Source organism: Odocoileus virginianus, chromosome 29, assembly GCF_023699985.2.
Source record: "Odocoileus virginianus isolate 20LAN1187 ecotype Illinois chromosome 29, Ovbor_1.2, whole genome shotgun sequence".
NCBI lineage: Eukaryota > Metazoa > Chordata > Mammalia > Artiodactyla > Cervidae > Odocoileus > Odocoileus virginianus.
The window spans coordinates 31,892,240-31,919,609 of record NC_069702.1 but is presented as its reverse complement, the minus strand read 5'-3'; the positions used below and the strand labels follow the sequence as shown (position 1 = coordinate 31,919,609).

The 27,370-nt window shown below is 37.3% G+C and overlaps 1 protein-coding gene and 1 non-coding gene across 3 annotated transcripts in view; one reads left to right on the top strand and one right to left on the bottom strand.

Annotated features, from left to right (window-relative positions):
- The window catches only part of CENPC (centromere protein C), a 90,663-nt gene that overhangs the window by 43,766 nt on the left and 19,527 nt on the right, over window positions 1-27,370 (bottom strand). For both annotated transcript variants that reach the window (XM_070458341.1, XM_070458342.1), the window contains exons 7-9: window positions 26,105-26,320; window positions 21,429-22,030; window positions 439-630 (exon numbers count right to left, since the gene is read on the bottom strand). In XM_070458341.1, coding sequence (XP_070314442.1) covers window positions 439-630; window positions 21,429-22,030; window positions 26,105-26,320 — 1,010 coding nt within the window. The remainder of the gene's footprint in view (window positions 1-438; window positions 631-21,428; window positions 22,031-26,104; window positions 26,321-27,370) is intronic.
- On the top strand, window positions 11,881-11,987 carry LOC139032080 (U6 spliceosomal RNA). The gene has a single exon (XR_011484629.1). It is a non-coding gene; the product is annotated as a U6 spliceosomal RNA (small nuclear RNA).

The following is a 27,370-nucleotide window of genomic DNA, read 5'->3' as shown; positions in this document are numbered from 1 at the left end:
CCAAACTCCCTTGAATCCACCTCAATCAGAGACGTTTGGTCTCATCATTCTACAAAAATCAATTTTATCAAGGTGATAACCTCCAAAATCACACTGTCAATTCTTAGCTCTCATTTAATTCATGCCATGAGCAGTATTTAAAACAGTTCCTCACCCTCATCCAATATATCTATACTGCTGGTCTTCCTTCTGTAGAATGTAAGTCATATAACAGCAGCAATGTTTCATTTTTGGTTTTATTTTTCCACAGCTGTATCCCTATACCTAGAATACTGTATATGATAAAGCTTCATGAATATCTATAATTAATTGATTTAATATTTCTATTGATGATCCAACTTAGTTTTTTCCTCATGAGATTTTTCTCAAGTGAACAGGAATATAAATCAAACACAGAGCCTCTGATACAGTAAATATGATTTAAATAAAAATACTTACTCTGCTCTGATTTTACCACCCACCAATTAGATGGGCGTCTAGAAATTCTTCGACTTCTTGTGACAGTTGAAGTTAATTCTTCAGGTTCAATTTTGTTCTTCTTGGATCCACTTGAAAAATGCTTCTTTTTGCATTCCTTATCTTTTTTCTGATTCTTTTTGTGAGGAACATTGATGTTACCTTTCTTGCTTCCTAAAATAAAGAATAAAAATAAAAATCTACTGAACCAAAGAATATTCAGAAAACCACATCCAATTAAAAAAACAAACAAAAAATACCTCTCAATTATAGAAACTTCTTAAATTTATCCTATGGACTTCTTTTTTCTTCTATTTTTTAAAAGTCACACATTCTCAAAATCTACAACTTCCTCTCAGCTAAATGCAAACTTTGCACATTGCTTGATAAGCAACATATACTCCCGAGTCAAAAAGAAAAGTATAGTATGTAAAGGAAAAATGAAATATATGACTCCTTCCACTACTTATGAAAGTCCCACATAAGAAAAGGTTAACCACTGCTTTTCTGTTTTAAAATAATTCATGACTTTAGTCAATCTAATTTATGGAAGAGAATACTTAAAGGAAGTTTTCAATAAAGATATATTTTCTACCTGAAGGAAAAAAGAATGTTTCTTTGAATAGAATTTAAAGAGGAAAAAGAATTTAAAACAAGAATGAATATGGAAAGTAACAAAAGTTAAAGGTGTCAACAGTAGTTTCATTTTACTACAAAAGCAGGTAGAGAAGAAAAGATCTAACAAAAGGGACAGATGAATTGTAGTTTTGTTCTTGAGACTGACAACCAGGAAGAAGGGGAAATCAGAAATACAGGCTATTTGAATACAAATATTGCATCTATAACAAAATGTGTACAACCACCACCATGAGTTTAACAATGGAAAATTCTTTTTTCAAAAAATATTGTAATTAGCCTCCAACTAATAAAAATAAATGAAAAAAGAAAAAAAAATCAAAGAAACACATATGATCATCTCAATGGATGCAGAAATTTAAAAAAAAAAGAGAATTAAAACATTAGATGTTATATAATGAAAAATTTTCTTGACCACCAAGTCAATCAAGAAACCTGCATTTTTAAATTTCTGACACAAATATTTCTATGAGATCCAAAGAAATTAAAATCATTATCAAATAGGAAACTCATATAGTAAATAAACTGCATAAAAGTATATAATATATAAGATCAGGGGGAGTGGCCAGATGGCAGAATAGGAAGATCCTGAGCTCACCACCTCCCACAGGCATACTAAAATTACAACTACTATTTACAGAGCAAATATTGATGAGAACAATTTGAAGGCTAGCAGAAAAGACCTTCTACAATTAAAGACATGAAGAGCCACAAGACAGGCAGGAAAGGCAGAGACAAGAGACAACCAAGACCCACGGTGGGAAACCTACACAGAATAATTACGACTGCATGGCTCTCCTCAGGGAGCCACATGGTGTGAGTCCCACACTGGGCTCCCCTGCGTAGAGTTCCTGCACCAGGAAGACAAGCCCCCTAAAGTTTGACTTTGAAGGTTAGTGAGGCTTACTTTCAGGAGAATCTGAGGGCTATAGTAAATACAGATGTCACTCTTAATAGGCAAAGGCATTGTAATTAAAATGGCAAAATCTCAAACACTCCAAGGCCCAAGGCAGAAGTAGCAGTTTGGAAGGAGCCTGGGTCAAAACCACTTGCTGATCTCGGAGAGCCTCCCAAAGAGGCATGTAAAGTGGAGCTCACTGGGGACCCCGATGCTGGTTGCAGTCATCGTTCTACCACAAGGACACTGCTGTCGGCAACCACAATTTTGGAATCTTCTATCTAGCTTACTAGAGCTTCCCAGTGATCATTGGTAAAGAAACCACTTGCCAATGCAGGAGACGTGGGTTCGATCCCTGGGACAGACAGATCCCCTGGAGAAGGAAATGGCACCCAGTATTTGCAACTCCAGTATTCCTGCCTGGGAAACCCCATGGGCAGAGAAGCCCGCAGGGCTGTAGTCCACAGGCTCACAGAACAGTCAGATATGACACAGTGACTATTAATAAAACAGCAGCATCTAGCTTACTAATGCCAGACCCCCTCCACCCGCCAGGAGGTCAGCATCAGTCCTGGGACAACCCAGGCCAAGAAGCCAACCTAGCTGGGACCCAGCCCTACTTATCAATGGGCCAGCACTAGCCTCTGGACCCCTGTAACCCCACGGCCAACCATCAGGATCAGTCCTACCCACCATCAGTCTGACACCAGCTCCAGGAATCCCAGGGCCTTGTAGCCAGAAATCCCAGGATCCAGCTCTGCCCACCATTCTGCTGGTGAATTTACACCAGCTCCAAAACACCCTGGACCTCACAGCCACCGGTGTAAGGAGCAGGTCCTGCCCACAAGCAGGCAACATCAACCCCAGGCCACAGCCCTGCCCACCGGCAGGCCAGCACTAGCTCCCAGACCGCAGGCGCCACCAGACACCCCAGGACCTGGCTGAGCCCGCCAGTAGCACCAGCCTCCACACAACGCAAGGCCAGAGACCTGAGTGGGGTACACGCCTTCCTACCAGCACTTTAAGTCATCTTTATTACCTACAGCATATAACACTGTTTGTTATACAAGCTCTCAAACAGACACCAAAATAACAAGTTCAGGTGAAAGTCTGTATTTCACTAGGCAATGATATCAATAAAACTGCTACCAAGCATGAGCAATTTTAGGTACTACCTAAATTTTGATACTTAAAATGTGGCTCACATCAACTACACTAAAATGACCTGGGATAGACTGTTTAGAATAACAGAATCTTGAGTCCCACCCCAGACCCTCTAAATCAGTTTATTAATCAATATTTTAACAAGACCCTCAGTGAATTCAAATGCACATGCAAATATGAAAAACGCTATTCTAGGTGCTTTATTAGGAAGTAGAGGGATAGAGGATAAAATGAGTGAAATTCTGTCATGAAACCTTATAGCAACATCACTCTGTGATTCTATTTTCAGAAAGTTATAGGATTTGGCAATACTTTAAATTCGGAATGAAGAGAACTGATTGATACTGATAAAGAGAACTGATCCACGCTTATAAAGGAGTAAAAGAAGACTATTTGCCTTAATTATACCGTTGTTGTTCAGTTGCTAAGTCATGCCCACCTCTTTGGGACCTCACGGGCTGCAGCACGCCAGGCTTCCCTGTCCTTTGTAATCTCCTGGAAATTGCTCAAACTCACGTCCATTGAGTCAGTGATGCCATTCAACTATCTCATCCTCTGCTGCCCACCTCTCCTCCTGCCCTCAATCTTTGCCAGTGTCAGGGTCTTTCACAGCATCAGTCTTTTTCAATGAGTTGGCTCTTCTCATCAGGTGGCCAAAGTACTGGAACTTCAGCTTCAGCATCAGTCCTTCCAATGAATATTCAGGGTTATTTCCTTTAGGACTAACTCATTTGATCTCCTGGCAGTCCACAGGACTCTCAAGAGTCTTCTCCAGCACCACAGTTCAAAGGCATCAATTCTTCAGTGCTCAGCCTTTTTTATTGTTCATCTCTCACGCCCATACATGACTACTGGAAAAACTATAGCTTTCATTATATGGACCTGGATGTTGGCAACTTATCTCTGGTTCTTCTGCCTTTACTAAATCCAGCTTGTACAACAGGAAGGTCTCAGTTCACATACTGTTGAAGCCTAGCTTGAAGGATTTTGAGCATTACCTTGCTAGCATGTGAAATGAGCACAATTCTATGGCAGTTTGAACATTCTTTGGCATTGCCTTTCTTTGAGATTGGAATGAAATCTGATCTCTTCCAGTCCTGTGGCCATTGCTGATTTTCCAAATTTGATGGCATACTGAGTGCAACACTTTATCATCATCTTTTAGCAACTAAAATAGCTCAGCTGGAATTCCATCACCTCCAGTAGCTTTGTTCATAATAATGCTTCTTAAGGCCTACTTGACTTCACTTGACTCCACACACCAAGATGTCTGGTTCTAGGTGAGTGACTGCACCATCATGGTTTTCCAGGTCATTAAGACCTTTTTTGTATAGTTCTTCTATGTATTCTTGCCACCTCTTCTTAATCTCTTCTCCTTATGTTTGGTCCTTGCCACTTCTGTATTTACACTGTTCCGTAATTATACTGGATCAGGCACAAAAATTTTTATTAAAAAAAAAAAAATAGAATCTACTGTACCAATATTGTGCTTAGTAAGAGTATCAACCAATACTTTCAAGATGACGAGAATAGGAAACACTATAAGCTACCACAAAGTAAAAACTTGTAAATAAATAACATATTTTAGGGAGTAGATACAGAAAATAATAAAGGGTCAATTTACAAAACACCAAAGCAAGAATGAGAACTTTCAACATAGTTGTCACTATTTGAAAAATTATTTTCACAACAGCAAGAATTTTCACTGATGAGCATCATTTTCCAGCCCCCAAGATTTCCATCCACATCTCTCTTCTCTAACTCCTTTTATTTATGTCTTTCCTTCTTGTTTTTCCCTTATGCTTCTCAAAAATATCCTCAGGAACTGCTTCAATAAATGAGAGGTGCTCATGACGACAGAGATTATTATCCATATTCATTGAATTGATTCAAAAAAAGAAAAAACACCAATGTGAACAATGATTTAAAGCAAAAGAATATGAAGAGGAAAATGCTACCATCAAAGATTTATTCAGACAATGATACCAAAAAAAAAAAAAAAATCATACAAAATAAAAAAGAAACCAATTAAGAATACCATTTCAGAATTCAGCTCCAGATCAAGAAAGAACAGAAAATGAATGACATAAAAAGGAACGTATACAGAACATTAAGCTGATATATGAAACATCTGGTAATATGAAAAGAGGTAACTTAGAACTGTAGGGACACAAGTCATAAGCAGGGCAACAGCTAGAGAAAAAAGTGATTACTGTAGAAAATTTTGCATATTTACATGTACAGGAATAGGATTCTGAAAATGGGGCATGTTCAGATAAACACAGCAAGAGTATTCATCCAAAATAGAGCAATATTTCTGTCACTGCTGATAATATATTCCAGTGAGCCACAGAAATGCTACAGCAAAGTGGTTTTAGGAACAGGAAAGATATAGTTCCTATTCTTCTGGAGCTTTCAGTCTAGACTCTATAGTACAAGACAAATTCAGCATTTTCTTATTATGTTTGAAAATGAAGAGTGCTCTGGAGCAGATGTAGGAACATACAGGGTAAGTAATAATAATCAAGGAAAGTAATATTTAAACTTATTACACAGCTTGGTAGGGAACCCAGAGTATATTTTCTTTTCTTTTCTTTTTAAATTTTATTTTCTAAGTAAAAGGAAGAGCATACAAAAAGACCCACAGCTGAGAAAGTGGCCTGCTCATGGAACTGGAAAAAATTCATTATAAACCAGTCCAGGAGACAAATCTGGAGAGGAAAGAAAAGCAAGGGTATGTGCATAAAATGCTAAAATAATCTAAGAAAGAGGTTAATGTAACTTGGCCAAAGGGGGTAGCTGCAGCAATGCAGGGAAATAATAAGATTTGAAAGCTACTAAGGAAGAAGTCAAAAGACTTATTGACTTCATACAGTTTTCCAGGTAAAGAAAACAGGAGTTAAAGATGAATCAGATTTCTTTCTTATTATGTCTCTGCTTATGAAGATACTGAAAACTAGCAGAGGAAGAAGTTGGGAGGAGTTTAGTTTCCAATATGTTGAGTCTGAGAAGCCTATGGGACAACAAAAGTAGAAAAGTTAATTTGCTCAATCCAAGTCATCAGTTTAGGCATTACAGTTATGTCAAGTGCCTTGTGAATCAATGGAAAATTATTTTCAGAATTAGAATTATCTCCATATTTTTAGTCTTTGAAAATGATATGGTTGGTAGAATAATGACTTCCTAATTCACCTGCCCTAATCACAAAATCTGTGAAAATGTTACATTACATGGCAAGAAAGTTTAGAGACATGATTAAGGTAATAAACCCTAAAATAAGGAGATTACCCTGGATTATCCCAGGATAACTGGCTGAATCCAATTACAATGAGAAGGCTGGCATTGCTGGTTTTGAGACTGTAAGAGGACAGCCATAATTTAAGGAATACAGGCGATTTCAGGAAAGTAGAAAAAGCAAGGCAACAGATCTTCTTCTAGAACAACCAAAAAGGAACAAAAACCATGTAAACACCTGGATTTTGACCCAGTAAAATCCATTTCAGACTCCTGACTCACAGAATGGGAAGATGTTTGTTGTTTTAAACCACTAAGTATGTAGTAAGTTGTTATGAGAGCAAACGAAAATTAATGCAGAATGCTATATTAGTTAGCCAATCTAGTAAATACAAGTTTTATATACACTAAAATCAGTGTACAAAATATAGCAGGTATTCAATACAGGTTTAACATTTATAATTTAGGAGATTATCACCCAAGTACACTTTCTTGAAGCAATGTTTTTTTACTAAGAAATTATAAATACACACCTTTCAAATTTTGTGAATTTATATTCTATTAGTTTTAAGAAATATGCTTTCTTATAATGTTAACTATCACCTTCAGTTTAGTCAAATTCTCCATACACTGTTTTCTTAAAATGACCAAATGTTGATTAGAAACTGAAGGAAACAAAAAAATAAAGAAGAATTCAAATAAAAAGGATATGGTACATGTCTAACATTTACAAGAGATTCATTAACTAGGTCATTTTTCCTTCTATTGTAAGCAGCATTTGTCAAATATGCAAAGGCATATATAGGCAAAACTGAAGTCTGACAACTATTATTTCAGGTGATATAAAGTCTATGTTACAGACAATACAAAAAGAAAGCTAAAATAACTGAGCGTATGCATGAGCTTAGTCATGTCCAACTCTTTGCAACCCCATGGACTGTAGCCCGCCAGGCTTCTCTGTCCATGGGATTTCCCAGGTAAGAATACTGGAGTGGTTTGTCATGCCCTCCTCCAGGGGATCTTCCTAGCCCAGGGATGGAACCCTTGTCTCCTGCATTGCCAGGCTGAGTCTTTACCACTGAGCCACCAGTGATAACCATTATTACAGAGGATTTTTTAAAAAAAAGATGAGGATAAATATTGAGCTTTTAATATACTCTCTCTTTCCTCTATATTAACAACAGAGTTAGAAAATCCAGGCACAAAAACAATTCCACTTAAGCATTAAAAATTTTCACCTTTTCAAAACTTTCTGATGTAACAAAAAATATGGGCTCTAGGTTGAAACAGACCTTTAGACTAATATTTAACTTCTTTTGAGTGTTATCTCTTATTGGATAGGATTGTCAAGGATTAAGCTGTATTTCATACATACAAAGTGCAAATAAATCTGGTAAGTGTTTTCTAGTCCATTAACTATTCTGGAGAAAGTTCTTTCTGTAATACCTTTTCTCTCGATTACAGAAAAAGTGATACACTTCATTCATTTACAATCAAAATTCTTCAAAGAAGTGGGCACAAAGGGAACATACCTCAGCATAATAAAGGCCATATATGACATATATGACAAAGCCACAGGTAACATCATACTCAACAGTGAAAAGCTGAAAACATTCTCTAAGACCAGGAATGGTGAAAAGCTGAAAACATTTCCTCTAAGACCAACTCTCACCACTTTTGTTCAACACAGCTTTGGAAGTCTTAGCCACAGCAATCAGGGAAGGAAAAGAAACAAAAGAAGTCCAAATTGGAAAGGAAGAAATAAAACTGTCACTCTCTGCAGATGACAAGATACTATTAAGTTGGTGCAAAAGTAACTGCGGTTTTTGCATTGTTGAAATTTGCTATTTGATATTAGAATATAGTCTTAAATAAACATTTTATGTTATATATCATTTTAATGCACACTTCTATGCTTTTTTGCTAACGACATTATTAGCTGCTGATTATATTATATAAATAGACTATGGAAATGATGTGAGACAAAAAGCACATTCAAGCAATTTTCTTATTCAAGTTCAAAATGGGTTGCAAAGCAGCAGAGACTACTTGCAACATCCACAACATATTTGGCCCAGGAACTGCTAATGAACATACAGTGCGATGGTGCCTCAAGAAATTTGGCAAAAGAGATGAGAGTTTTGAAGAGGAGGAACACAGTGGCCAGATGTCAGAAGTTGACAATGACCAATCATCGAAGCTGATTCTCTTACAACTACACGAGAACTTGCGAAAGAACTCAACGTTGACCACTCTACGATCATTTGACATTTGAAGCAAACTGAAAAGGTGCAAAAGGTCAATAAATGGGTGCCTCCCAAGCTAACTGAAAAGAAAAAAAAAAATCATACTTTGAAGCATTATCTTCTCTTATCTACACAATAATGAACCTCCTCAATCAGATTGTGACATGTGACAAAAAGTAGATTTTCTAAAACAACCGGCAACAAACAGCTCAGTGACTGGACCAAGAAGCTCCAAAGCACTTCCCAAAGTGAAACTTGTACCAAAAAAAAGATCATGGTCCATGTTTGGTAGTCTGCTGCCTGTCTGATCCACTACAGCTTTCTGAAGCCTGACAAAATCGATATATCTGAGAAGTATGCTCAACTAATCAATGAGATATATGGAAAACTGCAATGACTGCTGCTAGCATTAGTCAACAGGAAGGGTCCAGTGCTTCTCTACAACAGCGCCTGACCTCACATTGCACAACTAACAATTCAAAAGTTGAATGAATTAGGCTACAAAGTTTTGCCTCATCTGCCATATTCAGCTGACCTCTTGCCAACCAACTATCACTTCTTCAAGCATCTCAACAACTTTTTCCAGGGAAAAACCTTCCACGACCAGCAAGAGGCAGAAAATGCTTTTCAAGAGTTTATCAAATCCTGAAGCACTGATTTTTTTTTTCTTTCTTGAAACACAGAATTTTATTTAGAAACTGTTTAAAGTAGAAAAACTCCCTGTCAAGAAAGACCAGGTGGAGAATGGGTTCCCAATAAAATGGAATTTTAGGACAATGAAAGTCTAAAAGGCCACGAAAGACAAATAGCACCACTGTTATTTGAACAATGGCTAGCTGCTTGTATTTTTTGGCATTGTTATTCACTGAATCTGAGTTTTCCTCTGAATTCCACATAGAGCATGCACTACACAACAGTTTTATCCTAAAATACCTGTTGCTACATACATTTCAGGACAAGCTACCACCAGAAACAAATCTATACAAACACATCAGGGGCTAAACAATCTCAGCAGTGGGTGACACAAATTTGTAGATTTCTGCCAATTAAAGGAACTGAGTCAGCTGTAAGCAAAGTAAATGAGGGAGTTAAGGAATAAAATGTTTTAAATATTAATAATTAACTCAGACATGGTACTATATTTTATGCAAAATAAAATTAACATTTTGTAACATGCTAACATTCTTATCTCCAAAGAGATTAGTGCACTGGCAAAGTATTCTGATAAAAGTGGAGGGCTATGGACAGCAGGTACCAAAAACACCCAGTCTTACAGATCCCAAGAGAGTGGTGGCCCTCACTGATAACTCCCTTTGCAAAGGTCCAGAAAGAACTTGCAGCATCATCAGCTACCGCTGAACTTTCACTCTAAGCAGCAAATTTTAAGGAGCCAAACAGGAGTCCCCAGTGGGCAAGGGGAGCAGAGAAGAGAAACATGTTAAATGCAAACTTAAAACAGAGTAAAATGGGACACAACCCTCATTCAAATCCCAGAGATGCAGGCAAGTCCCCAAAAGCAGATGTTAGGTTTAGTTTAAAAACTGGACACATCTCATTTCCCCTCACCCCACCTCCAAAAAAAACGATACATAGAATTATCAGGGATAACTGGAAAAATCACCAAAGAAATGCTCAATGAAAATCAAGCTCCTCCAACCAAATGTCAGGCCTGAAACACATCCTATATTCATCCAGGCAACAAAGCCTCTTGCCAAAGCATGGATTTTTAAGCTACAGGAATAAAACTTATTACTTACTGGCAAAAAAGTATTGACTGTAATGATCCCTATTTTGATTAATAAAGATGTGTTTGAGCCTTGTTGTAATGATTTAAAATTCACAGTTCAAAACTGCAGTTATGTTTGCATCAACCAAATACACATAGAAAATCCTAAAGACTACTAGAAAATTTTGAGAAGTCTTCACTGAAAAACAAAATTTGCAGGATACAAAATTAACATACAAATCTGTTGCATTTCTATACACTAACAACAAAAGTTTAGAAAGAGAAATTAAGGACAATCCCATTCACCACTGCATCAAATGTAAAATACTTAAACCACTTAAGGAGGCAGAAGACCTGTACTCCAAAACTGTAAGATGCTAACGAAAGAAATCAAAGATGACACAAACAGATGGAAAGATATATCATGCTCTTGAAATGGAAAAATCAGATTTCTGACAATGACTATCCTACCCAAGCAATCTGCAGATTCAATACAATCCCTATTAAATCACCAATGGCATTTTTTGCAGAACTAGAACAAAAACACTTTAAATTTGCATGGAAACACAGAAGGCTGTGAATTGGCAAAACAATCCTGAAAAAGAAAATCGGAGCTGGAGGAATGTTGCCCTGACTTCAGACTATACTACAAAGCTACAGTAATCAAAACATTATGATACTGAAACAAAAACAGACATACAGATCAATGAATCAGGATAGAAAGTCTAGAAATAAACCCATGCACCTACGGTGAATTAATGTATGACAAAGGAGACAAGAATATACAGTAAAAAAAAAAAAAAAAGACACTCTCTTGAATAACTGGTGCTGGGAAAACTGGACAGCCACATGTAAAAGAATGAACTTAGAACATTCTCTAACACTACACACAAAAATAAACTTAAAATAGATTACAGATCTAAATGTAAGACCAGATACTATAAAACTGCTAGAGGAAAACACAGGCAGGACACTCTTTCACAAAAATTACAAGTATCTTTTTCGATTCACCTCCTAGGGTAATGAAAATGAAAACAAAATAAACAAACGTGACCTAATTAAACTTAAATGATTTTGCACAGTAAAAGGGAAGACATATACAAAATGAAAAGACAACTCACAGAGGGAAGGAAATATTTGCAAATGAAGTCACCAACAAATAAGAGATTCATTTCCAAAATACACAAATAGCTCATACAGCTCAATATAAGAAAAAAACAAAAACACCCAAATGAAAAATGAGCATAAGATCTAAATAGACATTTCTCCAAGATACACAGATGCCCAATAAGCATATGAAAAAATGTTCAATACTGCTAATAATTTGAGAAATTCAAATCAAAACTACAAGGAAGGATCACCTCATACCAGTCAAAAGGGCCATCATCAAAGGTCTACAAATAATAAATGAGGGAGAGGAAGTAGAGGAAAAAGAACCCTTCTACACTGTTGCTGGGAATGTAAACTGGTGTACCCACTGTGGAGTATAATACAGTAGTTCCTTAAAAAACTAACAATAGGTGCTCGCTTTGGCAGCACATATACTAAAATTGGAATGATACAGAGAAGATTAGCATGGCCCCTACACAAGGATGACACGCAAATTCGTGAAGCGTTCCATATTTTGTGCCATTCCCCACCTCCAGACACTGTTTGCCGGATTAACACACACACACACACAAAAAATTACAATAGGATAAGCCCTGCTACAAAGGGGGCAGGCGGTGAGTCGAATCAAGTGCACCCAAACCCCGCAATGCAGAGAGCAGGCAGGGGGAGCCAGAACAAGTCCACATGAGCCCTGCAATGCAGCACGGGGGCCCTGGAAGCCGAGAGAAGTACACCCAAACCTCTCAATGCAGAGGGCGGACCGGGGAGCCAAGATAAGGGCACACAAGCCCCGTGAAGCAAAGGGCAAGCCAGGGGAGCCCAAACAGGTGCACACAAGCCCCGCAACACAGAGCGAGGGCCTTGGGAACCGAGACAAGTGCACACAAGACCCGTGACACAGAGGTTGAGCTCAGAGGGCTGAGGGAAGCCCACACAAGTCTCTGTGACACAGAGGGCACAAGAAAAGATCCACATAAGCCCCTACCTAACAAGCTTTGGCCAGCAGTGCAGGGCAGGACGGGGAATGATCCCAGGAATAAGCAGGGGGCTGGTGGCAGTGAAGATATCCTGAGAGAGACACTTTAAGTGGCTGCAGAAACAGACATGTCAAACACTTCCCTCATAGCTCAGTCAGTAAAGAATCTGCCTGCAGTGCAGGAGGCCTGGGTTCTATCCCTGGGTCAGGGAACTCTCCTGGAGAAGGAAATGGCAACCCACTCCAGTATCCTTGCCTGGAAAATCCCATAAACAGAGGAGCCTGATGGGCTGCAGTCCACAGAGTCACAAAGAGTCAGGCATGACTGAGCAACTAACACACACACAGCACTGCCAAAGCCAGAAAGCCTGCCCAAAGGCATACTGAACCCACAGACTCTCCAAGTCTACTAATCTACACTGCACTGCCCTTGAGAGACGAGATCCAGCTCCATCAACCAGAACACAGGCACAAGCTCCCCTAACCATGAAAACGTCACAGGACACTAACCCAATCCCATCCACAGGGGTAGATGCCACAACCAAAGAGAACTACAACCTTGAGAACGTTTTTTTCTCTTGTAATTCACACTGTTTATTCCCCCTACATATTTCCACCTTCACATTCGCCTTCTGTGGTACTATAGAGCTTTCCTCTTTATTTTTCTTGTAAAAAAAAAAAATCATTTTTTTTCTCTTTTTCACCCTCTTTTTTAATGAGTTTTTCATTTTGTTTTTTATATATTCAACTGCTTTTCCTATAGTTCTTTACCAGCTATATCTATTTCTGAATATACATATAAATCTTCTCCACATATGTCTATTCATCTTTGCTTTTCTATTTTTTCTGTCGTTCTTTTTTTAAACTTCTTTCCACCCCCTCCTTTTCTCTTTTGCCTCCCTTCTCCTCTTTTTTTGTCCTTTTTCCTTCTCCCCGTATTCCTTTACTCTTTCTTTTTTCACCAAGTAGGTTAAATTGCTGAGCTCTCTGTTATATTCCCCAGTTGGCCCTCTGCTATGCAGTTTTCCAGATTGAGCATGACCTAGCTCTGCTTTTAACTGGTTATCACTTTTGACTCTCCTTGTTCACCAAGTTAATCTCTCATACTATTTTCTTTATAATACTTTGATTATAACTGTATGTGTGGAAGAGTGTGTATATGTCCCATTATCTCTGTAATTACCTGCTTGATCTGCTTGATCTCCAACTAGAACACAGGCACAAGTCACCCCTAACAAGAAATCAACACAAAACCCAACCAACATTTCCCTCCAAGGGCAAAAACAAGAGCAAGAAGTAATACAACCCTAATCCTGGGAAGAGGAGACCTCAATGAAGCAAGTCAGAAAAAAAAAAAAATGACAAAAATACAGAGAATACAGCACAAATGAAAGAGCAAGGTCAAAACGCACAACACCAAATAAAGAAGAAATAAGCAATCTCCTTGAAAGAGAATTCAAAATAATGATAGCAAAGATGCTCTGAAGACTTGAAAACAGAATGGAGAAAATACAAGAAACATTTAACACAGTTAATCCAGGACATAGAAGAAATAAAGAATAAGCAAACAGATGAATAACACAATTACTGAAATTAAAAATACCTTCCTCTAGAAGGAACCAACAGCAGAATAACTGAGGCAGAGGGACGGATAAGTGAGCTGGAGGATAGAATGGTGCAAATAACTGCTGAAGTGCAGGATAAAGGGAAAGGCATGAAAAGAACTGAGGATATCATCAGACCTTCGGGACAATATTAAACGTACCAATCTTCGAGTTATAGGGGGTCACAGAAGAAGGAGGAAAAAAAGAAAGCACCGAGAAAAATTTTGAAGAAATTATAGTATGCAGGTTAAGTAACAGCTAAGTAGTATAACTTAAGTTATACTAAAGTTATATAAGTAGTAGTATAACTGCATAACAGTATAGTATGCAGTTAAGAAGTAAAATCGGACATGGACCAATGGACTGGTTCCAAATTAGGAAAGGAGTATGTCAAAGCTGTATATTGTCACCCTGCTTAGCTTATTTAAACAGAAAGCAAAGAGGAACTTAGGAGCCTCTTGATGAAAGCGGAAGAAGAGAGTGAAAAAGCTGACTTAAAACTCAACATTCAAAAAATGAAGATCATGGCATCTGGTCCCATCACTTCACAGTCTCATCACTTCATGGCAAACAGATGGGGAAACAATGGAAACAGTGACAGACTTTCTTTTCTTGGGCTACAAAATCACTGTAGGTGGTGACTGCATCCATGAAATTAAAAGACACTTGCTCCTTGGAAGAAAAGCTATGACCAATCTAGACAGCATATTAAAAAGCAGAGACATTACTTTGCCAACAAAGGTCCGTCTAGTCAAAGATATGGTTTTTCCAGTAGTCATGTATGGATGTGATAACATAAAGAAAGTTGAGCCCAAAGAACTGATGCTTTTGAACTGTGGTGTTGGAGAAGACTCTTAAGAGTCCCTTGGACTGCAAGGAGATCCAACCAATCCATCCTAAAGGATATCAGTCCTGGGGTTCATTGGAAGGACTGATGTTGAAGCTCCATTACTTTTGCCACCTGATGTGAAGAACTGACTCAATGGAAAAGATCCTGATGCCGGGAAAGTTTGAAGGCAGGAGGAGAAGGGGACAACAGAGGATGAGATGGTTGGATGGCATCACCAACTTGATGGACATGAGTTTGAGCAGGCTCCGGGAGTTGGTGATGGACAGGGAAGCCTGGCATGCTGCAGCCCCAGGTTGAAAAGAGTCAGACACAACCGAGTGACTGAACTGAGAGCTGAAAACTTTCCCAACATGGGAAAAGAAGTAGTCAATCAGTCCAAGAAGTGCAGAGAGTCCCTTACAGGAGAAACACAAGACATATGTTAATCAAGCTGAGATAAAGTACAAAGAAAGAATATTAAAAGCAGCAAGGGAAAAGTAACAAGTAACATACAACCGAAAACTCATACATTTAACAGCGGATCTTTCAACAGAAACTCTACAGGCCAGAATGTAGTGGTAGTACATATTTAAAGTACTAAAAGAGAAAAATCTACAACCAAGATTACTATATCCCACAAAGATCTCATTCAAAATTGATAGAGAAATCAAAAGCTTCACATACAAGCAGAAGTTAAGAGAATTCAGCATCATCAAACCAGCGTTGCAACAAATACTAAAGGGACTTGCATAGTCAGTAAACACAAGAGAATGGAAAGGCCTACAAAACAAGCGCAAAACAATCAAGAAAATGCCAATAGGAACACATGTATCACTAATTACCTTAAATGTAAATGGATTAAATGTACCACCCAAAAGATACAGACTGACTGAATGGACATTAAAAAAATGATCCATATATATATATGCTGCCTACAGGAGACCGTTTCAGACCTAGAGAAACATACAGACTGAAAGTAAAAGGATGGAGAAAGATATTCCGTGAGAATGGAAACCAAAAGAAAGCCAGAGTGGCAATCCTTATTTCAGACAAAATAAGACTTTAAACTAAAGAATATTATCAGAGACAAAGAAGGACACTACATAATGATCAAGTGATCAATCTAAGAAGATATAACAATTGTAAACATTTATGCACCCAACATAGGAGCACCTCAATACATAAGGCAAACACTAACAGGCATAAAAGGGGAAATCGACAGTAACACGATACTAGGTGACTTAAAAAACCCACTTACACCAACAGACAGATCATCAAAACAGAGAATCAAGAAGGAAAAACAAACCTTACATGAAACATTAGACCAAATGGACCTCATTGATATCTTCAGGACTTTCCATCCAAATGCAGAAGAATACACTTTTGAAGTACACATGGAACATTTTCCAGGACAGATCACATATTGGGTCACAAATCAAGCCTCAGTAAATTTAAGAAAACTGAAATTGGATCAAGTATCTTCTCTGACCACAAAGGTATCAGACTAGATATCAACTACAGGAAAAAAACTGCAAAAAACACAAACTCGTGGAGATTAAATAAGACATTAATAAATAATGAAGAGGTAACTGAAAATAAGAAAGGAATCAAAAGATTACTAGAAACAAATGACAATGAAAACATGACAACCCAAAACCTATGGGATTCAGCAAAAGCAGTTCTAAGAGGGAAGTTTATAGTGATACAATCACACCTCAAGAAACAACAAAAGCACTGAATAGACAACCTAACTCTACTTCTAAAGCAGCTGGAAAGAGAAAAACAAAAAACGACCAAAGTCAACAGAAGGAAAGGGATTGTAAAAATCTGAGCAGAAATAAAGGAAACAATAGCAAAGATCAATAAAACTAAGAGCTGGTTCTTTGAGAAGATAAACAAAACTGACAAACCACTAGCTAAACTCATCAAGCCAAAAAGGGAAAAAAACCAAATCAACAAAATTAGAAATGAAAAAGGAGAGGTTACAACAGATAACATAGAAATACAAAGAATCCTAAGAGAATATTATGAGTAACTATATGCTAATAAAATGGACAACCTAGATGAAGTGGACAGATTCTTAGGAAAGGTCAATCTCCCAGGACTGAACCAGGAATAAATAGAAATTATAAACAACACAGTTACAAACACTGAAATCGAAACAGTGATCAAAAATCTCCCAAAAACCAGATGGCTTCACAGGGGAATTCTACCAAACATTTAGAGAAGAGCTAATGCTTATTTTTCTGAAACTCTTAAAAAAAAATTGCAGAGGAAGGAACATTTCCAAATTCATTCAACAAGATCACAATCATCCTGATAACAAAACCAGGCAAAGACAACATGAAAAAAGAAAATTACAGGCCAATATCACTGATGAACATAGATGCAAAAATCCTCAACAAAATTCAAGCAAACAGAATTCAACAACACATTAAAAAGCTCATATACTATGATCAAGTTGGGTTTATTCCAGGGATGCAAGGATTCTTCAGTATACACAAATCAATCATGATACACCATATTAACAAACTGAAAGATAAAAACCATATGATCATCTCAATAGATGCAGAAAAAGGCTTCAACAAAATTCAGCATCCATTTATGATAAAAACGCTTCAAAAAATGGACACAGAAGGACCCTACCTAAACATAACAAAGGCCATATAAGAAAAGCTCAAGCAAACATTATTCTCAATGGTGAAAAAGTAAAACCATTCCCTCTAAGATCAGGAACAAAACAAGGGGGTCCACTCCCACCACTATTATTCAACATCATTTTGTAAGTCATAGCTATGGCAATCAGAGAAGAAAAAGAAATAAAAGGAGTACAGACTGGAAAAGAAGTAGTAAAACTCTCACTGTTTAGAGATGACATGATACTATACATAGAAAACCCAAAAGAAACTGCTTAAAATCAGAAAATTGCTAGAGCTAATCAGTGAATTCAGCAAAGTCATGGGATACAAGGTCAAAACACAGAAATTACTTCCATTCCTATACACTAACAATGAAAAATCAGAAAGAGAAATTAAGGAATCAATCCCTTTTACCATTACAACAAAAAGAATAAAATATTTAGGAATAAATCTATGTAAGGAGACAATACCTGTATACAGAAAATTATGACACTGCTGAAGAAATCAAAGACACCGTAACAGATGAAGAGATATTCCATGCTCCTGCGTAGGAAGAATCAATATTGTGAAAATGACTATACTACTAAATGAAATCTACAGATGCAACACGGTCCCCCCGTCAAATTACCAATGGCATTTTTCACAGAACTAGAACAAAAAATTTCACAATTCATATGGAAACACAAGAGACCCCGAATAGCCACAGCAGTCCTGAGAAAGAAGAGTGGAGCTGGAGGAGGCAAGCTTCCCGACTTCAGGTCACATGACAGAGCGACAGTCACCAAGACAGCGCGGGAAAGGCACAGAAACAGAAACACAGACCAATGGAACAAGACGGAGAGACCAGAGATTAACCCACACAGCCATGGGTACCTTCTTTTTGACAAAGGAGACAAGAATATACTATGGGGCAAAGAGAGCCTCTTGAACAAGTGGTGCTAGGAAAACTGGACAGCTATGTGCAAATGAATGAAAAAGTAGAAAACTACCTGATGCCATACACAAAGATAAACTCAAAATGGCTTAAAGACCTAAACGTAAGACCAGAAACTGTAAAACTCTTAGAGGAAAACATAGGTAAAACACTCGATGACATAAATCAAAGCAAGGTCTTCGTGACCCACCGCCTAGAGCAGCGCAGTGCAAGTCGCTCAGTGCGTCCCACTCTTTGCAACCCCGTGGCCCATACAGTCCATGGAATTCTCCAGGCCAGAATACTGGAGTGGGTAGCCTTTCCCTTCTCCAGGGGAGCTTCCCAACCCAGGGATCAAACCCAGGTCTCCCACATTGCAAGTGGACTCTTTACGAGCCACAGGGGAAGCCCCACCTCCTAGAGTAATGGAAATAAAAACAAAAATAACAAGTAGGACCTAATTAAACTTGAAAGCTTTTGCAGAGCAAAGGAAACTATAAGCAAGGTGAAAAGACAACCCTCAGAATGAGAGAAAATAATAGCAAAGGGAAAAACTCACAAAGAATTAATTTCCAAATTATACAAGCAGCTCATACAATTCAATACCAGAAAAACAAACAACCCAATCAAAAAGTGCAAAAGGGAGTTGAAGAGACATTTCTCCAAAGACAACATAAAGATGGCTAACAAGCACATGAAAAGATGCTCAACATCACTCATTATTAGAGACATGCAAATCAAAACTATGAGATACCACCTCAGACCAGTCAGAATGGCCATCATCAAAAAGTCTACAAATAATAAATGCTGGAGTGTGGAGAAAAGGGAACACTCTTGCATTGCTGGTGGGAATGTAAACTGATACAGCCACTATGGAAGACGGTATGAAGATTCCTTAAAAAGCTAGGAATAAAACTACCATATGACCCAGCAACCCCACTCCTAGGCATCCAACCTGGGGAAACCAAAACTGAAAAAGACACATGTAACCCAATGTTCACTGCAGCACTATTTACAGTAGCTAGAACATGGAAGCAACCTAGATGTCCATTGACAGATGAATGGATAAAAGTTGCGGTACATATACAATAGAATACTACTCAGCCATTAAAAAGGAACACATCTGAGTCAGTTCTAATGAGGTAGATGAACCTAGAGCCTATTATACAGAGTGCAGTTAAGTCAGAAAGAGAAATATACATATCGTATACTGACACATATATTTGAAATCTAAAAAGATGGCACTGATGAATTTATTTTCAGGGCAGCAATGGAGAAACAGACACAGAGAACAGACCTATGGACATGGGGGGACGGAAGGAGGGAGAAGGGGAGATGTATGGAGAGTAACATGGAAATTTAAAATACCATCTGTAAAATAGACAGCTAATGGGAATCTGCTGTATGGCTCAGGGAACCCAAACAGGGGCTCTGTGACGAGCTGGGATGTGAAAGGCGGGATGTGGAGGGAGACAGGAGGGAGGCTCGGCAGGGAGGGGACATGGGTGTACCTATGGCTGGTTCTTGCTGACGTTATGACAAAAAAAATTCTGTAAAGTAACTTTCTTTCAATTAAAAAATTTAAAAAAAAAGAAAGAAAGAAACTAATAATAGCATTACCATATGATCTACAAACCCACTCCTAGGCATGGATCTGGAGAAAACCGTAATTCAAAAAGATACATGCAACTCAACATTCACTGCAGCACTACTAACTATAGCAAGACATGAAAGTAAACTAAATGTCCATCCACAGATGAATGGATAACAAAGGTGTGGTAATTACATACGTACACACACAAACACACATACTCACAATGGAGTATTACTCAGCCATAAAAAAGAATGAAATTATGGCATTTGCAGCAACATGGATGGATTTAGAGATTAGCATACTTAGTGATATAAGCCAGACAGAGAAAAACAAATATCATATGATATCCCTTATTGTGGAACCTACAGAAAAAATAAAAAAGATACAAATAGGAGATGGAGGTAAATTAGGAGTTTGGGATTAACATATACACATTACTATAAATGAAACAGACAACCAATAAAGACCTTCTATACTGCACAGGGAACTATATTGAGTATTTTGTAATAACCTGTAAGAGAAAAGAACTTGAAGAAGAATGTGTGTGTGTGTGTAACTGATTCAGTTTGCCATACACCTAAAACTAACACAACATTGTAAGTCAACTATACTTCAATTTTAAAAAGTGATACAAAAAAGCACAAGTTGATCTTTCCCTCATGATACTGTCACCATTATAAACCTCTATCACCATGCAGAGAGATGGCATAAGAAAGAGGTTGTATTTCAGGTCTCCCTGGGCAATCGGAGTTTATGCTCACAGTCATGACATCCTCTCCCATTTTCATGTGTCCCAGTTTGAAAAATAAATGATATACTGTCCCAAAATAGACAGTTTTTTGAGTTACTAGTTAGTTGATTATTCTCTGTGCTTCCAATATCATCCTGTGGATGTATGTATATTTATCTGTTGGTCTACAGACATTAACAGATGGATCTTTTTTAATGATGAAAATTATTTAATAGCAATCTTTGTAAATTCAGAGCCTAATACAGTCTGACATTCAATAATTTTTAGATAAATGAGTAAATAATTGAACAGAGGAGTATTAATTTTTATCTGCAAGAACTAGACCAACTAGCTGATTTCTTATCCAAATTTATATTTTAATAAGCCTCAAGAATATATGATGCTGTCATACTTGTGTTCTGGTAACTACCTGGTTTACTAAGCATTTGCCTTTTACTTCTCCCTTTCCATATGCTGTAATCTTAGAAGCTACCCAAAATCAAGAGACCTGGAGCTGAAGTACAATGTAAAATAAAGAGACTCTAGAAAAGAGCTTGCAGGCTTTCAAGGCTTTGTGCAGATTAAATGCCTACTTCCCAACGCTAGATAGGAATATTATAAAAAGCAAAGTGTTAGATTAATATTCACAGTTACATTTAATATAAACACTTACCCACAGAGAGCAACTGATTTTTGGAAATGCTAATGCTTATCTCTTCACCCTCTTCCATATTTTTGTCTGAATTTCTTTGTAACTTGTCTTGAACAGTATGTGATATATTTTTAACTTTAGATTGCATCACATCAACTTCTTCTCTGGGTACGCTGGCCTTAGATTTTGTTCTCTGTTTTGGTTTTATAGTCCTTTTGGCTCCAGATGCTTTTTCTGCATTCTCAGAATGTATTTCATATTTTGTAGATTTACAATTATTTTCTACTTCATCTGTCAAAGCACAACTCCCACCCAGCATGTTTTGTTCAGAGGGTTGAGATTTCTCTACTGGGTGAGTTTTGCCAGGATGCTTGTTACTTGTCAAAGCCATAGATGATACATTGTCATGTTTTCCTCTTGACTTCTTCTTTTGAAGGACAGTGCTCTCAGCAGGGGATGCTGTGTGCTGCTTCTGAGGCCCAGTCTTTCTTGGTATAGTAATCCAAGGTTGACTGACAAAACTTTTATCTGATTCATCAATTATAAACTCATCTTCCAATAACTTCAAATTATTTGCAGGAGATAAATGAGGTGGAACAGTTGCTATATGCCTAACAACAGAACTAAAACAGAATGTTACAATAAATAATAGCTCAAAAAAGTAAAGTTTATATCTTTGCTTTAAAGAGCAGTTGACATGTCTCTTCAATTTTTTCTTACACTTTAAAATCTTTCCCTCCTTTTACATTTCTATAATATCTGAGCATACTCATTTATAATATTGATGCGATCACAAAAATTTAAAGCTGGAAGCATCTATACAGACTTCATCAACTAATTTCAGGTTACCCATTCATTAGAAATATTAAACAGATGAAACCCAGAGGTGTATTAAATACTGCTCAGATATACTCACTCACAGTATAAAAATGCATGCCATTATTATAATGTTAAATTTTGTTTTTATAGATGTCTCATGGGCATGAATTTCTTAACATCCAAAACAAGATTATTTTTGAGACACCTTCCAGTTTAACAATTTAAGAAAACACTACTAAATTACAGACTAAATTATAAATTATATTATATAAAAATTCATTTCAAGTTTGAAAATTCACATTTTTGTATGTGTTTAATCTGATAGAATAATTTTGCATTTCCTTCCTCTTTATGACAACAGCCATGAACAAACCATATCCTAGAGTGAAACATGCAAAAATAAATAGGGCAAACATTCAAATTCTGAAGGCAGTGCATGTACCCCTTTTTCTGCCTTTTTCACATGAGTAAGGATGCTTACGGAGAAGGCAATGGCACCCCACTCCAGTATCCTAGCCTGGAAAATCCCATGGACAGAGGAGCCTGGTAGGCTACAGTCCATGGGGTCACGAAGAGTCGGACACGACTGAGCGACTTCACTTTCACGTTTCACTTTCATACACTGGAGAAGGAAATGGCAGCCCACTCCAGTATTCTTGCCTGGAGAATCCCAGGGACAGGAACCTGGTGGGCTGCCATCTATGGGGTCACATAGAGTTGGACACAACTGACGTGACTTAGCAGCAAGGATGCTTAACTACTTTTTACACAGTAGAAGAAAAGCTAGGATGGAAAAATTGGATTATCATGTCTCTATTTTTTCCCTTCATAAAAAGATTATGAAAAAAAAAAGATGATATGAAAATGCCTTCTATACTTCTCTAATCTCAAACACCTCATAAATCTTCCAATATAAAAAACATATACATATATATGCTAAGAAATATATCTTAATAGGCAGTCTTACAAGTTTATATAGTTTATAAACTATAAACTATAGTTTATAAAGTTTATAGTTTTAGAAAAACCTAGAAAATCTAATAAAAAAAGTATAAATAGAAGACTATATAATATATAAATAGAAGATCACATTTAAACAGAAATATTATTTTTCAGCACTATTAGCCAATCTGATAGAAATATGTTTAACTTGCTTTATTGTGTATTATCTGTAGGGCTTCCCAGGTGGTTCAGTGGTAGACTCAGCCTGCCAATGCAGGAGAGGGTATGGAGAGAAGGAAATGGCAATCCACTCCAGCATTCCTGCCAGAGAAATTATGTGGACAAAGGAGTCTGGTGGGCTAAATATAGTCTCTGGGGTTGCAAAAGAGTTGGACACAACTTAGGGACTAAAGAACAACAAATATACCTGCAATATCTATTAATTCCACACATTAAAGAAGTAATCCGAGGGACTTCCTGGAGGTCCAGTGATTAGAACTCTGCACTCCCACTGCAGGGGACATGGGTTCAATCCCTGGACAGGGAACTAGGATCCCACATACCAGGCAGCCAGAAAAACAAAAAATAATGCTATGTATTTAAAAATAAAAGTTTTCCCAAACCAGCCAATAAGAACTTTCTATATCCCTCCTTTATTCTATTTCAAGAGACTTTCATGACTTTAAGGTTATTCAAACCAAAGATATCCTTCGGAAACAACCTTGACACTTACTACAGATCAAATGTTTATATCCCTCTGAAATTAATTAATTAAAACCTAATCCCCAATATGATGGTATTTTAGGGTGGGGTCTTTAGGTAGTAATTAGGTAATGAGGGTGCAATGGCTCATGAATGGAATTAGCACCTTTATAAGAGAAACCCCAGAAAACTCCCTCACTACCGTTTACCATTTGAGGTTATAGCAATAAGATAGCCATCATGAACCAGGAAGCAGGTCTCACCAGACACTGAATCTACTTGAGCCTTGGCTTGACCTTGGACTTCTCAGCCTCTAGCATTGTGAAATAAATTTCTGTTGCTTACAAGCCATCCAGACTATGCTGGTCTATTTAGCAGCCCAAATTAAAAATACAATTTTAATTAAATATTAAAATTCAGAATACAGAAAGATGACTTCTGGCTCAGTAGAAAAATGCCACTTGAGTTGGATCTTGAAGAACAGATATGATTTGGCCATGAGAACATGCAAGAAAGAATCAGAAGGAAAAGCATAAGCAAAACAAAGAAGGAAGCAAACATGAGAAATAATGAACAGTTATATCTGGTTATAGCAATTAAACAAACTATACTCACTAGTTTATCCAAAAAAACTGACACATTAAAAAATAATTACTCCTTTGGACACACATATAATTAGTCCATAAATGTAACATATTTGTATCAGATACCAGTACTCTTGCCTAGAAAATCCCATGGACGGAGGAGGAGCCTGGTGGGCTGCAGAACAAGGGATCGCGAAGAGTTGGACACGACTGAGCGACTTCACTTTCACTTTTCACTTTCCTGCATTGGAGAAAGAAACGGCAACCTACTCCAGTGTTCTTGCCTGGAGAATCCCAGAGACAGGGGAGCCTGGTGGGCTGCCGTCTATGGGGTCGCACAGAGTCAGACATGACTGAAGCGATGCAGCAGCAGCAGCAGCAGCAGGGACAACATGCATACAGGGGTAAAAATGCCATATGTACCTATGTGTACACACACACACACACACACACACACACACACACACACAGAAAGAGAAGGAGAGATGGGAGAGAAGGAGCAAGACTATGGAGGTGGAGGGAGGGAGGAGCCAACTATGGAACAGAGACTGAACCAAAGAGGAATTTCATTCATTCAATGTTTTTATAAAACCTTCCTAATAGATTTGCGAGCACTCTGACAGATCTCATAGAAAATACAAAAGAAACTACACTCCCAGAAAGATGGGTTTATGTCATAATCTACTAAGACAGACATAAAATAGTTAAACCATAATACAAGGTAAGAAATTATTTTAAAACACACTGGAGTGAAACTTTCAGAAGAAAATATAAATTGGCATATGACAAGGGGAAAGAGTGTGCCAAAGTCAGGACAACTGCAAATACATGCGACAGAAACAGTTCACGAGTGAGAGTGAAGGCCTTAAATACCAGCTATAAAGTGAAAGTGAAAGTGACAGTCACTCAGTCGTGTAGACTCCCTGCGACTCCATGGACCGTAGCTCGCCAGGCTCTTCTGTCCATGGAATTCTCCAGGGAACAATACTGGAGTGGGCTGCCATTCCCTTCTCCAGGGGATCTTCCAGATTCAGCGACTGAACCCGAGTTTCTGCACTGCAAAGCAAATTCTTTACTGTCTGAGCCACCAGGGAAGCCCCAAACACCAGCTGACAACTCTGACACTTATTCCGTAAGCCAGTGGCTCTCAGCCCGAGCTGCTGTTCACTCCAGTTAACTCTACGTGCAGCCAGTTAAAAATCACTATGTGGACACCGTGGAACTACTGAAGGCTTTTAAGTAGGCAAGAACGGATTAAAATTTATTTTAGGACTACCATTTTACTAACACAATCAAAAGAAATAGAAAAAAATATTTAAAACACTTAACAATGACACATAGGCACCTTGACAATTTTGCTTCTAAATACTGCCTTTATTTTTTGATATCTTATATACTAGAAAGTGTTGATGAACAGAAGTAATAAAAGCTGAAGAAACTTATTTTCTTTCACATTTAATTTAGAATCCATTAAATGATGGCTTTGGGGTTAGTTTATTGGTAAGAAACTCACTCTCCTTATGGGTTAAACATAATTTCAATTAAAAATTATGTCAATTAAGATTAACTTCTAGTTAAATGTCATTAAGAATCCTTAGGTACTATTCAAAGAATGTGAAAGAAAAATCTGGACCATTCTTAATAACTTACCTGGATTCACTTTTTCTTTTCACAGTTTCTAAAAACAACGTTGAAAAACTCTTCCTAGCTCGCGGTTGATTTTCATATCCTGAATCTTGTATTCTTTCTTGAGATGTTTCTGACTGTCTCCTTTCTTGCGGTCCTTCTGATACTTTATCCTCTATTTCTGATACTTCATTCATTATTTCTACTTTCTTCAAAACATCTTTATCTTCAAAGTTTAACCTAAAAGGTTAGAAGGACGACAAGCTGAATGTTTCCACCATTTGCTGAGTTATAAGTTTTCTTGAACTTCCCTACAGTGATAATATAACCACTTACAAAATTTTCCGATGGGCCTTTATTTAAACTTTATAAATGCTGATGTGTTTCTCTCACACAAATTACACAAGACAAATTGTTCAGAAAAATTAAATTTTGTATTTGCTGACAGAAAAAAAATAAAAGAGAAAAAGGATGGTTAAATCATATAACAAGTCAAATTGTAGTTTAAAATACTAGTTCTCAAACATTTCATATGAATCTGAATCCTCTGAGGAATCTTATTAAAATGTAGATTTTGATTCAATAGGTCTAGGATAGCGTTTGAGATTACGTATTTCTAACAGGCTTTCAGATAATATCATTTCTCTCGATCCTGAGCTGCAGAACACACTTTGGACTGCAAAATCTTAGAGTGTACTTAACTCCTCAGCTCCAAGAATCAAAGAGGAAAGACCCTATACAGATATTATACTTACGGCAGAGGTTTTCCAATAGCAAAGGACCTTGAACAATCAATTTTGCTTCTAAGGCCAAAGGAAAAGAAAGCCCCAGGAAATGGATGTGGGTTCACCACAATTATCTTCAACAATACTTATTCTTTGCTACCCCTCAAAGTGACCTGATACATACCTACCCTGGTAATTAAAAATAACATATGGAAAATACAAATTATTTTTCTTAGGAAGCTAGAGAAAATGTATTATGAGAAAAAAAAATATCCTGTGATAAACCATAATGAAAAAGAATATGAAAAAGATTGTGTGTGTATATATATACATATATATGCATAACTGAGTCAATTTGCTATACAGCAGTAATTAATACATTTTAATTCAACTATATGACACTCAAAAATGTTTTTAAAAAGTATCTGAGTATAACAAAATATTCACATATGTCAAATATGAGTGCCTACTGTATTATCTTCTACATGTCAATTTTTTTTTTAGATCTTAAAGAAAAAAATTATGCTTTTCCATAGACCATAGAAAAGTTTACCCCTAAACTTTT